A 17,891-nucleotide genomic window follows, 5' to 3' on the forward strand; every position below is an offset into this window, starting at 1 on the left:
GTGTAAAACAATAGAAAATAATATATTATGTAAATACCTAATGTAATATATTAAAATGCTAACAGAGTAATTACAATTTAAAATTCCACAATGACTTATGTTGTTTTAGATTTCTAATGAATCACAAAATATGTATTTATTACTAAAATTACAACGCGTGTATTTTACTTGATTTTGTCAGTGGTCGAACTATTTAACAGTTGAAAAAAATAATAGCAAATATAAATACAATAAACCATTAATGCTTCGTCCAGATGTCGATTCAATGCTTCAATGATAAGACTTAATTATTATTTATAAATGTACCTATCTACAGTTATTATTTTGTATATTATTGCATGACGTTTTGAGTTACATACATAAAAACTAGTAATTTATTTTGTAAGTCTGTTTATCAAATTTAAATCATGATCGCTAAATTAAGATGATCTACTTTCAAATACTTATATTAATTAAATAATTTCCATTTGATAACAAACACAAATTATGTTTAGCGCTATTGATCATTTTAGTATAATGCAAAGATCAACGCTCAATTATAATATCCGTTTATAGTAAATCCAATATTTTCTCTTTCATAATTTATCTTTTTATGCTTTATTTTAATTATTTAAGTACCACTGTGTGCCCACGATGGAAACTATGTTCAATTGCATCGAACCTTGTACAACCCATTTATTTCAGTAAATGTGTATTTTAAATATTTGAATCCTTTTACTTATTTAAGTATTAAAATTACGCCACATTATCTATTAAAAAATTAATATTATACTGAAAAAAAAATGTTTTTGAAACTTAAGACTAATAACCAACTAACATAATGTAATGCGATCAATAATATCATTAATATACTATTATGATTTTAATAACTTTATTTTTATTCCATAATAATATGAAAATACTCATAAGTTTAAAAATTCAGATTTATATAGTAAAACGCATTTTAATAATAAAAAATGTACTGCGACTCAGCATTGTTCAACACACTTACATTGAGTAGAATAAATATTGCTTTTTAGATCAATTATTTAGCCACGTGTATAGATATATTATACTCAGTTTACTTAAGTACCTACCTATGTATTATTCGTATAAACGCAAAAATACATGTATATATTATATTTACTGTTTACATGGTCAATTATATTTATATAATATAATAACAATAAGACTTCGTGATAGGATCATAACGTCCACAAACACTTCATAGTTCATCCGGCGATAGGTACGCATCATAGGTTTCACCTTTGTGAAAAATAAAAACTAATAAATACGAATAAGACTTACCGAAATTCGGGTCGATATCCCTCTTGATCTCTGTTCATACAACTGAAAACGCACAAACCGAACGAATGTTATTCAATTTAATGGATTAAGAATACATGTCATTACATATAATATAATATATGCATTATACATAGACATATATACAATGCATATTAATATAATAGGTAATTAATAACGACATGCGTGACGTGATGTTCTTTAGAATGAAAATACTAAACGGCGTGTACACAAATACACAATATCAATCAACAGTGCTAAATACTTTTTACTATTATAACACTTATGAGTGTGTAATTTTTACTGCGCATACGGTTAGGTTAAGTTATATTGTACGTTATTGTTCGTTATTATTATTACACGATATGACGGCAGTACGTGTATGTAGAAAATCCATTGCAACAAGTACACAGATGACAAATAATTTTTTTTCTTGCATAAATACAAACGCGTATATCCGTGCATGGTGCATCTATAATACCTACATGCGTGTTGAAATTCGTGCACTACATAAAACAGTATAACACAAACCGGATTCGTCGTCGTTCGTCATGGCGACATATAGTTATAATAAAATGGATTTCAAATTTTCGTCGTAAAACTTTCGGAATAGTGCACTATGCGATGGTTTTTACATATCGTTTCTTGTAACGAATTAATTTTCAAACTACGAATATCTGTAAAACTTAAATTCGGTAACTATTTTAATTTTCGACAACTATTATTTACTGTGGTAGTTCAACCTTTTACTTGCCAATATTGGTAAAGGGTAAACTCTAATATGCCTCCTAATATAAATTAATTACACAGGTATGTTGTCTAGTCATCGTAATAAATTAATTAACCCAGGTCCTAGCCTGGTCAAACAACGGTTTTATAACAGTTTATTGCTATGATCTAAAGACAATAATTTGTAGAAGACGATGAATAGTGAGCCCGTTGACATTGAATACAATTCCAGTTGGAGCCCCAATAGCTAACAATTTGTTCAAGGTTATTGTGACCCAATATACATATAATGATATTATATACAAGAAAACTTTTTCCGGTGTTTTCTGTGCCATTAACGAAATGTCTTATTATGCCAGTGTTGTCACTAATTTTTTCTGTAACCTTGGAAAACTCTTAACCAATTTAAATTTAGTTTATGTTTACATTATATACATCCAAGTTCTGATAGATTAACATTTAACAATGTCTTTTCCACACTTATTATTGGTTTGTTTTTTAGTTACCATAGAAAAATATTATTATTTCTATTCCATCACGCGTTTAGAATTCCTCTCCATGAAGCGACACTAATGTTCAAAAAATTGTAATTTTATATGACCAATGTTTATATCAAATTTTAAATAAGTATATTTTAAAAAAAAATCAACGTTAAATATTAATTATCATTGTCATTAACGTCATTGAATTTCAATGTTATTAAAAAATATTTAGGTACTCTAATGAAAAAACATAAGTGTGATGAACAATTCATTTATCGTACATATATTATGTACTCCAATGTTGTTTTAAACGTACAACTTACTGCATTTTAAAATTATACCATTGTATAGAACTACTTAGAAACATATAAAAGTCAATTGTAGTATTGTAGTGTACATTAAACACAGATAATTGTCAATAATTCCCTTGATATAGTCAAATTTACTTCAACCTTGAATATTCAGTAACCAACTTATAATTTATTAACAATTTTTAGAAATATTTTAATTTGTTAATTTGTTGTCATTATTTTTTACCAAACTTATACCTTTACATAGATTAAATTTTAACTGGACAATTTTTGTCCTTGTATCACGTTATATTTTTTTTTTATAAATAATATTTTGAAATATTTTAGCTTAATAATATCATGTAACGATAAATTATACTACTTATTCTAGGAAACACGTAGCAATAAAAAGAATATAACTGAATTCCTAGAAAAAATGATTTGCATTTAAATTAAATGTTACTAATAGTAGGTGAAATGTATATGTTTTTATTTATCGAATTTTGGTATTTTTTTAAATCGGATTTATGAATACGCTTAGCTTAAGAATAAAAAAACGAAATACAATACTTTACAGCGGACCGAGTTTAAAAAATAACAATATTAAAATAATAAAACTAAGTAAATTACTGATAACCGAAACATACAGGTTATTAGCTATACGTTTATTATTGGATATGCTATATATATATAAAAATTATAAATATTACGAATTTACAGGGGATTTTATTATAATATAAAAGACCACTACGCCTTCGTCGTAAAAAAATTTTAAATACATAGAGTAATTGCTCCGTCAAATAATAACTGATTTCAAATTTTCACATTTACTATACGAAATTGTTTAAACTTCCAAAATATAAATCTATTTCTTCGGTCGACTTGTGTAAGCCAGGCACGATAACCTACGATAGATACAGTATATAGATATACCTATTACCTACTACCATAACAGTAGGTAGTATTTTTTCATTAGAATCATCATGTACACCGTATTCTAATAGAGTATTAGACCATTCAACCACTATAATAATAAAGACTAAACCATTATTTTTATTATTTAAAAAAAAATTTTTTAACGTTCCATTACAAACAGTTCATATACAATTGATTAAACCTGAACATTTATAATCGTTCTACAATAAGCCACAAGTGTATTTTATATTATCATCGTGTACCAACTGCAGTTACAGAACTTATTATATAATTTACAATACTTCATATATTTAGTAGGTATATATACATTTATAATAAATATAATCTATACTTATTAGCCTCGACTTGTAGAATAACACATTTTCAATTAAATTGATTTTCATACTAAGTTTTTATGTACCTAGTGTTTACACAAATTATTCAATCTCATAAATCGTTGCGCTAATCTGTTATCTTCAATCATCCGTATGGGCATTTAACAGCGGTGAGCAAACAAGACAAGACTTTGATAGTACAGGTGGAACCTACTATTATATATAACGTTGTACGTTAATCTAGTTATTAAAACCATAAATTAAAGCATTTCAATTAGTCGGTTTCGCATGCCAACACCAAATTTTACAAATGACCCGTTGCCGGCCGCAGGTTTTACTATATACATATTATTATATGTTATATGTAGTAATACCAGTGACAGATTTATACCAAACAAAGAAATTATATAGTAATCAAAGATGATTTTGATAATAAATTAGACAAGACACTTATGAAAATAAAATACATTTTACTTTATCGTTGACATACATAGTAGCTGCATGCACGAAGCAAGTTGTGAAACAAGTCTACTTGGATGCACGTAGGCGTATGTAGCGAGCCGAGGGATTATTAATTGTAAAATAATCAAACATAAATAGTTATACAAGGTGGTATTCCATCAGGAATTGTGATACTCAGTCAGGAGTGTACGTAGGATGTAGGTATGTATAAATATTATCTAATATGTATATTAGTATATTATAATAAAATTTAAATACTGTTATGGTGGTTCACGTATAGGTACATATAATATTGGTATAATACGTTTATAATGTATTAGTTATAATTTTTAAGTACTGCAGCAATGAAGCATCGTGTATAAATGTAATAAACTAAATAACAGTCCTTCCAGATGAGGGATATGTTTTAGTTTGATAACAAAATTAAAAACCTAAATTTATTCGGTCAAATAATTAATAACATTACTGACGATAAGATTTTATTAAAAACTCGATTGCATCGAGATTTCACCAAAATTGTGTATAAGTATATTTTACTTATAGGCAACAGGCATATTAAATTTTAGGTGTGCCTACTATTTAATCATAATTCATAAGTTATATTTTTAACATACAGTAGATATAAAACCCTAAACAATACCAATGCGATACATGTAAATGTAAGTATATAGGTTTCAGTTCAAAAAATTACAAAAAACGAAAAATATATTTTTTCAGAATTTAACTAATGCAGATTTCAAAATATATTAAACAATTATACTTGAAATAGAATGTGTCAGTAAAAATATGCAATGTTGATTTTATTAATATGTATTTTATGGCCTAATTAATCGGTAACTTTAGTCCCGGCGATTATCCGGAAAGTCATAATAACATATATCCACCCATTCACATATATTATATATCAACAGTCGTGGATAATGCGCATACGTACATATCTACTGCAATAAGTGCGCATATTGCATCAAACAACAGGTAATTCTCTAAAATGTGAGCCTGATGAGCGGTGGTGTTATTTCTATGTTATACCATCGCCGTACGCCCGTACCTATGCATAGAAAACCGTTATAAATCGTACAATAATCTTCAAATTACCTCCATCTATATGTGCATATAAATGTATATTAATAACATTAACGAATTAAATTTGATAGTGCGGTAAATATGAATAGGCACACTGTATAGTTACTACTTACTATTCATATTAACACAGTTACAAACATTATGAACCATAAAAGTGGAATATTGTATATTATACCTACATATATATGTAGGAATATGTTAGATAAAACTATAAATCTATAAAACCTTTTCGCTGAATTATTTCTTAATCCCGAGATATTTCTAGATTAGTATACTGCTTAGCCACTAAACAAACCAAATGTGCTTACATACATATCCAGTTCTTAAACGATCGTTTCCGTTTCCTTCGTACGCTATTTACCACAACTCATATTATTATAGTTACCAAATACTTGTCTATAAACTCTCTGTCGAACATGTCTGCGAATAGCTAACTTATATGAGACTCGGGTTAATTGTCTTACACCGACCACTTCCAAATAAATTCTGGTCCAAGACCAATATTATAGTATCTTACAGACACAAAATCAAAGTTCTATTTTACCGACAATTTTTAATGATTTTTATTTTACTTTAAAATATATAATATAGAATTTATTGATCACAAACAAAACAAAAAATTGAAAATTATCATTTTATACTATCAGTTCGAAAATATTTAAAATTATCTTCATTATTTAATAAAAAATAAAAAAAATGTATTAATTTTTTAAAATATCGGGATCGTTGCACAAAAATAAGGTACAAGCGAATAATGTACGCAATAGAGCTGCTGCAAGTGCTCATAACCTTGCAAAACTACTACATAGTTAATTTTTAAAAACAATAGAAACTAATACATTTTTTAAATTATAATAGATTTTAAAATCCTTGCGAAATACCTTTGCCTTTCATTAATATTCAATTGGTTTGCAGTGGTTTTCGGCACCTTTTTCTGGTTTTAAACGTCTTTAACCGCGACCAAACAATGATTTTACTGATTACTTCTTTTTTCCTACAACGATTACTCTATTATTTGCGGTTGCATTAGCAAATATAAATTGTATTAGTTTTACGTATTTTAACGTATTTTTAAGTGAATAAATAAATTAACCGAGACACTGTGTCCCGAACACATATATATGATTAAGAAACTCGAAAAATAAAATAATTTGAGACGAGCGGCCTATTATGTTACATATGGTGATTTATTTGTAATAATTTTATAATGTGTATTAACTTAAAGTATTATTTCATATTTATAACTTTACTGTACCTATATTCTATAGGTTATAATGCTGAACTAATATAGAGTATTGAGTATGGACAGTATAGTGTATTGTGTATACTGTATAGACCTTTTACTTTAATAGTTAATAAAATTCAATTAGAAATATAAAAAGTATCATGTATCAAAGCATAAAGATACATGTATAATGTATCTTGTATCTTTTCTACATTCACAATGTATCTTGTATCTTGTATCTAGATACACTAAATGCATGTATCATGATACTTTTTTTTAGTATCTATCCCAACCCTGTCTACAGATATTTTTTTTTATCTATTATCCGTATTAAAAGTATAAGAAATCTGTATAATTGATCTTTTAATTACCTAAATTGTACAATATGATACATTTAAAATATTTAAAAATGCGATTTAATAAAGCATGTTTTATTAATGTAAAAAATTACATCGAACTTTTATAGGTTAACAAAAGTTAACCTATAAAAGTTCAATGCATGTATAAAATACATGCACTTGTAAAAACCAACAAGACAAATTATTATATATTTTATTTTAATTCTTATAACATATTAGACAGTCTAAAATATAAGTAATAGGTAACTGAAATAATCGACCATATCATATCTATTTGAATCTTTCAAATAATATTTATAAATTTAGTCAATACAAATAATACAATTTAGTTGTAAAATGTTAAGGGGTTAGGGGATTACATCCCGTGATTTCCTGTCTTTGTCTAACACAGGCGTGATATAGTATTTTAGACATGTTTTTTGCCAAACATACCAATTGATCTGTAGAATTGATAATGAAGCGATAAGAATTCTAAAAACAGATTTGAATTTGTCGTCAAGTCTATTTGGAATCGACTTTCTCATAGTTTTGATATTTTCCTCCAAATTCCTAAAAAAAATTATGTTAAAAAATAGTAATTAAAAATTGCCGTAATTCAATTTTTGGAGAAGTTAAAATTAAAAAGTCAAAAATCTGAGAAAGTCAATTTCAAATAGACTCAATGACAAATTCAAATCTGTTTTTAAAATTCTTATCGCTTCATTGATTCAATTGGTATGATTGGCCAAGGATCCGTCTAAAATCCTATGTCGTGCGTGCGTTAGACAAAAACAGAAAATCACGGTATCGAATCCCTTTAAACACTCTTGCATCACTAACTTTTTACCTCTAAAAGTCTACACATAAAATAATTATAGAGATATTTACAGTTTACGTTTAAAATAACTGAATAGCTTATAGTAGGTCATACCTCAACAGATTGTATAATTAATGTGAAATATAGAATCGTATGGAAATTGGACACATTTTCTGGAAAACAAACAGGAAAAAATCCCAATCTTCCAGACACCATATTAGTATCTATAGATACAATATATTATAATATGTATAAATATAATACAAATAACTCATTCATAACTTAAATTCATTCAAATCCATTTTCCCCGACAGCGATATCAAAGCAAATAAAAATAATTTAGAATAATAAATTATGACCAGACGAAATAACAACATTGAAAAAAATATAATTTTATGGAATAGAATGGAGAATTAACATCGTTCTTCAATCAGTGATAATCGTAAAACACAAGTATTGTTATAATAAATTTCTCGGTTGAATGGATTATTTAAAATGTCAAATGCACAAAAACTAAAATACGAGAAATGGGGCAATAAATTGATATGTTTACAAACAATAATATGGTGGTGGTATAAACGGTATAAATAATTAAAACTTAAACAAACACTAATCAAGTTTATACTAATAGTGTATTTAAATGAACCAAGCTCAGCTATTACTTTTACGAGATTGGCAATAAATTAATAACATTTATTTTTTTATTTTATTTGTTTATTGCGACTTGAGTAAAATTAAAACCAATAATACTAATCGAAAGTAGATATTATGTCTTAGTTCTAACTTAATAATAAAATATTATAGTCATTAAAATTTTAAAATAATTATTGTTACCTATAGGTACTCCTTTAATTTTATTGAAATTTTATCATTTATTTAATGTTACATATATTATTTTAATATTATTTTTTATTTTATTTAAAATCCAACTATAATCTATATACATGTATATATAATTTATATAAATATTATAGGGTAGGTAATACATACTGTACGAAGTAACCTAACCAACGTTAGAATAATACATGTGCATTACTGCATTGTACAATAAAATATTATACTAATATAAATAAATAGATAGGTATTAGGGTGTGTGTTCATTGAAATCTACTTTTGATCCGATAAGAACTGTAGGTATTGAGTGTTTACTTATCAATTATACGACAAAGATATTTTTATACACATGACTTGACGCGCATTTACTCAATAATTTAACATAACGCGATGTGTATGTATAATACTAGTGTGCAGAAAAACAGATCAAATAGATTCAAGAATTTAAGTAAAAATATCTATAGATACATATATATTATATTATATTATATATTAACTTCTATACTTGTTACAAAATACAAACACAATAAATAACTAACTTGAAGTTCCATTAATTTCCTTAGGATAAGTCTTCGAAAACGGAAAAACAGACACGTTTCAGATTTTCCTTTTAACATTTCATCTTGAAGCATGTTCAATAATCCTTTTTAGTATAACTTATATATTTTGAGTTAAGTTATCTTTCATTTGATCTATTATTTTGATGCCAAAAGAAAATTATTTATAAAACACAGAAATGTAATAACAAGTAAAAACAATTAATTCGTTCGGAAATTAAAAACATATTAGAATTGATCGTTTTAAAACTTATTCTATTACATACCTATTTTAATCAATTTCATCGACTAATCTAATTCTTATATATTATTATTATTGATCTATAAACATCACTTTAAGTCGATAATTTATCATTTTTAAACAAATATAATAACAAATAATAATTAAGTATATTTAGTTAAATTGATTTTCTTATTTTGTTGTAATTTAAAAACGAATAACCGTAAATACTTAAAATTATTACCAAATGTCTAAATTATAATTTTGTAATTTTCTATAAAAAAAAAAGTATAATTTATTACTTAAATTAATTAAATTATAAATATTTTGACTCTTTATAGAGCTTTGGTATTTGATGTTGTTTTTTCCTAGAATTATAAAAGAAAAAATCTATACTAGGTCGAAAAACCTTGAAAAATTAATACAAGGTGATGTAATTAGTTCATACTAAAACCAAAAAATATTAAAAATATATAAGCACAAATTATTTCAAAAACATCTTAAGTTAAATGTAGACAAAATTAGATATGTAAACAAAGCATAACAATTTGAGTTATTTTGTACCTAATTCAAAAATGTTTTTCGTGAGAATTTAGAACTTTTACGTATTTTATCATATTTAATATAAACAATGACATTTTTAAAATATTTAGAGTTATTCAATCTACCATATTATAATTAATAGTAAAATTACTATAATATAGAAATATAAATATATCATAAAATACACTTAGTAATATAAGCTGACAGATCGCTCCGCTCAGAAAATAGTAAAATTACACATATAAAAATATTAAGTTATTTATCTCATGTCCATTAATTTTATTAAAAATAAACTATAAGAATCTATTAGAGATAAAACCTTTTTATTTGGTTATAATTATATAATATCACAACACTGTTATATATAAGCATATTTCTAAAATTCAACCTTTAAACATAATTGTGCATCCATTTTTTCTACATAACAGTTGATACAGAATTTGTTACATAGTATGCATACTTTGACTATTCGTAAAAAATTCTGCAGTAATCTTGGAATAGTAAAAATACTTTAAGGGCTGCAAGTGACTATTGTAAATGCATTTAAAAATCCACGTATAACATACGCTTTTAACGAAAATTTATTGAATACAAATTATTTCCAAAGCCAATAAAAGTTATGAAACTTCCATTACTTTTATTGAAAACCATGAATAGATCATGCGAATTTATTTAAAAAAATAAATGATGGCTCACCTCTGAAAAAACATTCACTAAAGTAAATTAACGAACGAGCTATGTGCATTATTCCCCCTGCAGTTTGCAAAATATATTTGACTTTTAAATTGCTATTTAACATTGATAAGAATTTATTTTTACCATTTAACTAATGATTCCATAAAACGTTAGATCGTAAATATTTTAAATGAATTTCACTCAAACCAGTTTGAGAGCATAAATAATTATTAATGACGATTCAGAAAAAAAACTAATCATTCAACATTTACATGAGATATATCGTAATCTTATTTTTATCTTAATATAATATACTCGCCAGTCTACTGCAGTATAAACCATAAACCAACACTAAAATTTAGATAGCAGATTAAAAACTCTTAATGAAAATATGATAATTTAACCAGTGGTGTAACTAGGATTTTCATAAGGGGGGTGTTAATTATAAACATTAAATATTATATATTATATATAATACGTATGAACTATAACTTTTATTTAAATTAATTAATATGTATGCTTTATGTCAATATAGTATGGTCAATAGATAATAATAATAAAAAATAATAGATTATAAAATAAAATTTTAACTTTACAAAAATGTTTTGTATAACTTCTAGTGTTACTTCGACTTCACAATGAATATTTAAAGATGCTAATTCATTAAGTCTTAACAGGCCAATAGAAATATAATATATATGTAATAATAATGTAATATATGATACGGCTCAAGGGGAGTGTCATAACCCCCAAACAACCCCCCTTATATACGCTACTGAATTTAACAGAATTTTAACAAATATTTGTAACACTTTAAGTCTTATACATTAACTATCTCAAATTAATTTGTAATCTAAAACAAATATGTTAATATTGTTTATTTTCAGTTTAGACAAACCTAATACTACTTTAATGTCTATAAATGATAAAAACTCTCAACTGCGCCTCGCTAAATAATTAGATTTGATAAGTAATATTTTTTATTTTATAGATGAAGATTAATCAAATCACATTGAAATCCAGTTTTAAATATTCTAAATTTTCACAATTTTTAACGAAGTTTAAATAATCAAAAATGTTGAAGTATTTTTCTGGTATGACCTATTCAAAATTAATTAAAAAATTCCAATTTGACCCAAAAACAACTTTCCTTTTTGATAAGAATTTTTTTTTTAAAACCCAACTATTCTACAATGATCGTTATCCTTGTAAAGTCGTTTTGGATCACTGAAATTGTTTGATTTTACTTTTCCATACAATTTGTAGAATTGCCACCACGCAACGTAGGTACAGTCGACTCTCGATAATTTGAACTTTCGGTAATTTGAAGTAAATACTCGTTCTCTTGAAAATCTAGCAATAATTCGAATAATAAAAATAATTAATCTAAGTGCACTCAGTAGGTAATACAACATTTTGGGAAAACTGACCACTAACACGTGATAATTTAAAGTTTATTCACCAAATGTACTTATTATATAATCTTTCGTTAATAATTCGGTATACTATTATGTATAAATTTAGCTATCTTATTATTTTTGATAATAATTACTGATTTCTTCAAAAAATAATAATCTATTATTATAATAATTTTATATTTATATTTTAAAAACGATAAATATCTTTAACGTCATTTTATATGCTGAAATAGGTAAGTACTTAATAATTATAATAAAAAAACAAAAATTATCATAACTTAGTAGATAGAAATTTTTCTGCTATGTTGATGTCTTGAACTTTCAGTAATTCGAAATTTTTCAAAAGTCCCGCCAATTTCGAATCATCTAGAATTGACTGTAACTACTAACTAGAAATTGGCAGAATTGTTGCCTTTTAATAAATAACATCCAAAACCCTGATAATGATTTAAATTTACACAAAAAAAAGCAGCCAACAAAAAATTTCACTGACAAAATGAAAGAATGAAGACAATAAAGTAAGTAAAATGAGACCTAAAATTATACACAGTATGAAATGTTAACTATTACTTTGTACCTTATTTGTTTTAAACGAGTAAGATAAAAAATGTATCATAAATAAATACTGAAAAATTGCTTTCAATCCTTCAAAATCTATTAAAGTATGGTATAATAGTATAATTAATCTGTATTACGCTTCGTTAATCCTCTTCAAGAATAGCACCAATCACCATTATTCTTATACAAGTATATAGGTACAATTTACATAAAACGTTATCTTTTGGTGAAAATGCAATTTATTTGGTACAATGGTTAACAATAAATGGGTGCATTAACGCTTCTGTAGTTCTGTGCGGTTGGCAAAGTAATATAAAGTAAGTTAGATTTAATAGGAATAAGATATAAAAATAATAAAATAAATAAATATAATAATAAATCGTAAATGCTTCCTGATACAAGTCACTTTCTTAACACTCCACCACGTTCGTAATGTATAATATATAACAAGTACATTTCTGCATATACTCTCAAATCTAAATTAGTCAATTAATATATTAGGTATATAAACAAAATTTATAAAATAACTTTACTCATTAATTATCGTTAAGATCGCATATCTTTTATTCGTCTTTGTACACGCTGACCGCAGTTTATCTTAATTATTATTTAGAATTTATTTTCATATAGTCGCACTAGAAGTATCTTCACAGACATCCTTCAACGGTGACCAGCACCGGGACGGGACCACAATCGCTATAATATACCTAAGACTCATAATAAGTTACGCTCACTGCCACCTATCAATATAAATTCTGCCAATTGAGAATTAAAGGAGAGCAAAATCACCTTTTCATTATCACCAAACTCATGTAAAAATTTCAAGCATGAAAACATTACATATAATCTACACAAGTCTAATGTTTAAATCAATAAACTATATTAGTATGGCGTGTAGTACCAACTGTGGCGCTCAGGTTATGCTATCCACATGTTGCAATTTTGAACCCCATTCAGAACTCACGTTTGCTCTGGAACGAATAGCTGTAGTTTGAAATGTACACCAGGATAAGTATGTAACTTATTTATAATATATTAATTTATAAGGATAATTAAATATTTTGACCGAAAAGTTGTCATAAAATGGAAAATGAACACGACTCTTTCACACTTGGCAAAATATCAATAGAATTCAAGATATTATCTTTTTTTCATGAATTTTCACTGCACCGTCATGTAATTTTTTTTACACTGCATGTATTCATTCACTTCGCAAAATAAAACATTTATCACACAATTATTATTATTACTTGTATACTTTAACGCAGGGATTGAGGGATGTCATTTGGGGGATTAAGGTAGCGGTTGCACCCCTTACTTTTAAAATAGTTCCAATGTTCTGCACCCAAATGAAATAATGCACGATTATTAATATGATTAAAATTAAATTATATTTTAATTTTTATATTAACGTTAATCATAGTTCAAAAAAATAATGCAACACGTTGCACGCTACTACACATTCTATTTTAGATGAACGAGGCAATAAATACAAATAATTAACCTTGCCTAAAACAGTTCTATATGTATCAGAAGGTTATTATTAATAATTCCTAAGTTGTTCATGTAATAATGAATGTCAATCCAAACAATGCTAATTTTAAAGATATAGCATGAAATATTTCAATATTTCGTTGTCAGAACTCATTGTACCTAGGTAGGTACTGATTTAAATTCAAATTAAAACAAATTACTGTATACTTGTACAACTTAATATCTTTAAATAAAAACAACTTGAATTTATATATTTAAAAATCTTGTATGTCATTATAAATATGACAAATACAATACAACTACCAAATTATCAAGGTACCTACTATATAACATTAATAGTCGTGTATCTATACACATTAAATAAATAATAATATTTATGTGCAAAAAATATTTTTTTTTCATAAAGTGAATAACTACTTAAGAAAAAATTACATGATGCCAAATTTAAGAGATAATTTCGTGAAAAAGTTACCATTATTTCGTGAAATATTTTCGATATTAAAATTTAAAAGTTATATCGATAATATGCAGTGTGGAAAAGTCGTTTCCATTTTATAAAATGTACATCACGTGAAAAGATTAGTTTCACGAAGTGGCTACAACATACGTACGTCGTGCATAATAACTATTTAATTAGAGTAATATTACAGTAGGTACCTTAACCTACTTCGTAAATGACAGAAATCAAATTAAATGTAATGAATTACTATACATTGCAATATTGATGTTTCCTTTAAAAGTTAAACAAATTTAAATTTCATAAATTGTTCTACATAAAATTAAAATATAGATTTATGACCAATATATTATATTCATTTGGATCGAATTTATTTTAAAAAGTTAATTGACATTGATGCCACATTGCCACCTAAAATATTCATAAATTCATGTTCATGACACTTTAAGTAGCAAATCGTCTATTTTGAGATAAAGCGCTGGTAGATCAACCAATAGCTAATACAATTGATTCTATAGTTCTACAGAATATTTCACATTCGAATAACTTTTGATAACATCAACTTTGAAAATTACTCACGAAAATATTTACCGAAATATTTAACGGTGAAATGCATTGATACTTGATTCTTTCTGTTCTCATAGTTTAAATATATTTTGACTTTGCTTTCAACGCCAACGACTTCTTTGTTTATCCTGACAGTGGTATGACAACTAGACAACTACATAGCTTCTATCTACCTTTTTCTCTAATATTCATTTTTAGTGTTATCTGCGATCTACCTCAACTTTTGTGTCACAGATTCAAACAAACTCAAGTTTTTTAATAGAAAATAATGCTGTAAACTTTGGGAATTTAAATTAATAATTATTTTTCAATCTTCATTCTTCAAAAATATCCTTGTACCACTCCAATCTGGTAAAACACCCCATGAACATGGCAGTGTCGCAATGATCTGCTGATTTAAAAAAATATGTGATATCTGATTTTATAATCATTTTGTCATTTTGATCTCATCTGGATAAAAAGATCTTGTGCTCTTTCCTCAATTCTTAAAAAGCCTCACGGCAAAAATTCTACTCCTTCCTTAAACTTCATATTCACAGTTGAACTATACCCTACTACAAATAAATTCAATAGCTTTAATTTAGTTAAAAAATATTAATTATAAGTATCTATCATCCTCTCCAAATGATACTAACCTTAGTTTCCGAATTTTTACAGATAATGGTACTCATCCTTGCATATCATCTACTCAACTATTTCTTCTACTTTTGTAACTCCTGTAATTCCCAATAATTTCGTTCAGAAATCCTTTTAAATTCTTGATTCCTCCATTATCATTTTGTCTTTAATTACATTTTTTACTAAAGTCACCATAACCTTTTTATGAATAAACAATTTTCATTATTTTTTGTAATTTGTATATATTAAAATTATTTATTACTTTATTGGCAGGGGAGGCACTACACAGGAGCTAGGGTGGACAAATGCCCCCCCCCCCAAACATTTGATTTTGCCCCTCAATTTCCCCCCTATAATTTAATGTTAAAAATATGTAAGTAAATAAAGAAATTGTAAATCATTATTAATACATAAAATAGTATTAATTACTTTAAAGAGTTTTTAGACTTAAGTTATATTGTTTAAATTTGACTGTATATTCAAATTAAATATGCTTTTTTGCAAATTTAGAAATAAATATAATCAATAGAGTTAATATTAAAGGCACACTTTCTAAAATCTCATACATTAAAAAATAAAAAATAATTTATTATTAGGTTATATCCAATAATTAAATTTTAGTTGATTTGTAATAACACTAGTAACTTTCCACAGTTTCACGTTTTCCTAAATTATCAAACTAAGTATTAGTATTCAATTTAAGTTTTTAACTATTAGAACACTATTTCCATAACATTATTTGAGTACTTACCTAACTATATGATCACAACAAAGAATATTATTACACCCTTCTTATTTGGATACGTTTGTCTTACTACAGCAGGTAGTAAAAATAACATATTACCAGTATTTATTTACTCTTAAGTTTTTAATATAAGAATGTATTTTACATTTTGAATTGCCTTGACTTGCTAAAAATGACATGATGAATTCCTGATAATATTTAACATGTGTTTGTGTTAACAACAAAGTAAAACACTGTTTCAGAATTGTATATTTTATTTAAGTTAGATTAATTAATACAACAATTGGTATGTAGAATAATATTTTTATTTCATTATTATGATAAAAAATAATAATGCATATACGCATTGTTAATCGATAGAATAAAATATTAATACAATGAGCAATAACATTCAGTATAACGTTCAGTATTTATAATATACTATATTTTCTCAAAGATTATTACCTGATATTATGACGAATAACAGATAAATAGAAAAAAAAAACAAAAATATTTAAATTAAAAATTATAATTGATGATAGTTATGTCACTTGACATTATTAATATTAATATATTTTAATTTAATTTAATTTTTCTAAAATCAATACAAAATAAAGTAAAATATGATAATAATAAGCTATCCACGCATATAACATAATAATTAAGTACACAACAATTTGTTGTAAATAAATTAATTCTTACTTGTATAAATTATATAAATAAAGTTGTTGAAAAAAAAATGTAAAAAATCAAATAGTGCAACTATTAATAAATAATAATGTAAAGAATAAAGATCAAATTACAACATACAATAAAAATGACTTAGGCTGGGGTATTGATAGGTTAAATATTAAAATAATTTATCCAGTTATTTATTTATCTAGCTAACTGGTACTTATAAATAATATTATTTTTATATACAAATTAATTTATTTAAGTATATAACAATTTAAAGTAAATATACATTACTTTTCTTTTTCTTTTTTATAAAAATATAATCATAGCAATCTCTTTCTTGGCTGATCAAAATTATATTTATACTTAAAATAATGTTTAAGAAAATTTTAATTTATGTTTGTAAATTATTTTAGTTTAAGCTAATCATCTTCTAACCATTAAATACTAAAAACATCAACTATTCAATATTACAAAAAGAACTTGAAGTTAACTAAACTTCAATTTATCAAAATAATTAGGATTTTAGGAAATAATTTACCTAGTATCCCAGCCTTAAGAAACTGTCTAAAAAAATATAATATTAAAGAA

General features: G+C 25.4%; 1 protein-coding gene across 7 annotated transcripts in view; it reads right to left on the reverse strand.

Annotated features, from left to right (window-relative positions):
- Nucleotides 1–17,891, reverse strand: part of LOC132930762 (prestin) — a 57,959-nt gene that overhangs the window by 39,230 nt on the left and 838 nt on the right. For 4 of the 7 annotated variants that reach the window (XM_060996799.1, XM_060996797.1, XM_060996798.1 and 1 more), the window contains exon 3: nucleotides 1,288–1,329. The exons of the other annotated variants lie outside the window; for them this stretch is intronic. In XM_060996799.1, coding sequence (XP_060852782.1) covers nucleotides 1,288–1,329 — 42 coding nt within the window. The remainder of the gene's footprint in view (nucleotides 1–1,287; nucleotides 1,330–17,891) is intronic. 7 annotated transcript variants of the gene reach the window in all.

This window comes from Rhopalosiphum padi, chromosome 4, assembly GCF_020882245.1.
Source record: "Rhopalosiphum padi isolate XX-2018 chromosome 4, ASM2088224v1, whole genome shotgun sequence".
In the NCBI taxonomy this organism is placed as follows: domain Eukaryota; kingdom Metazoa; phylum Arthropoda; class Insecta; order Hemiptera; family Aphididae; genus Rhopalosiphum; species Rhopalosiphum padi.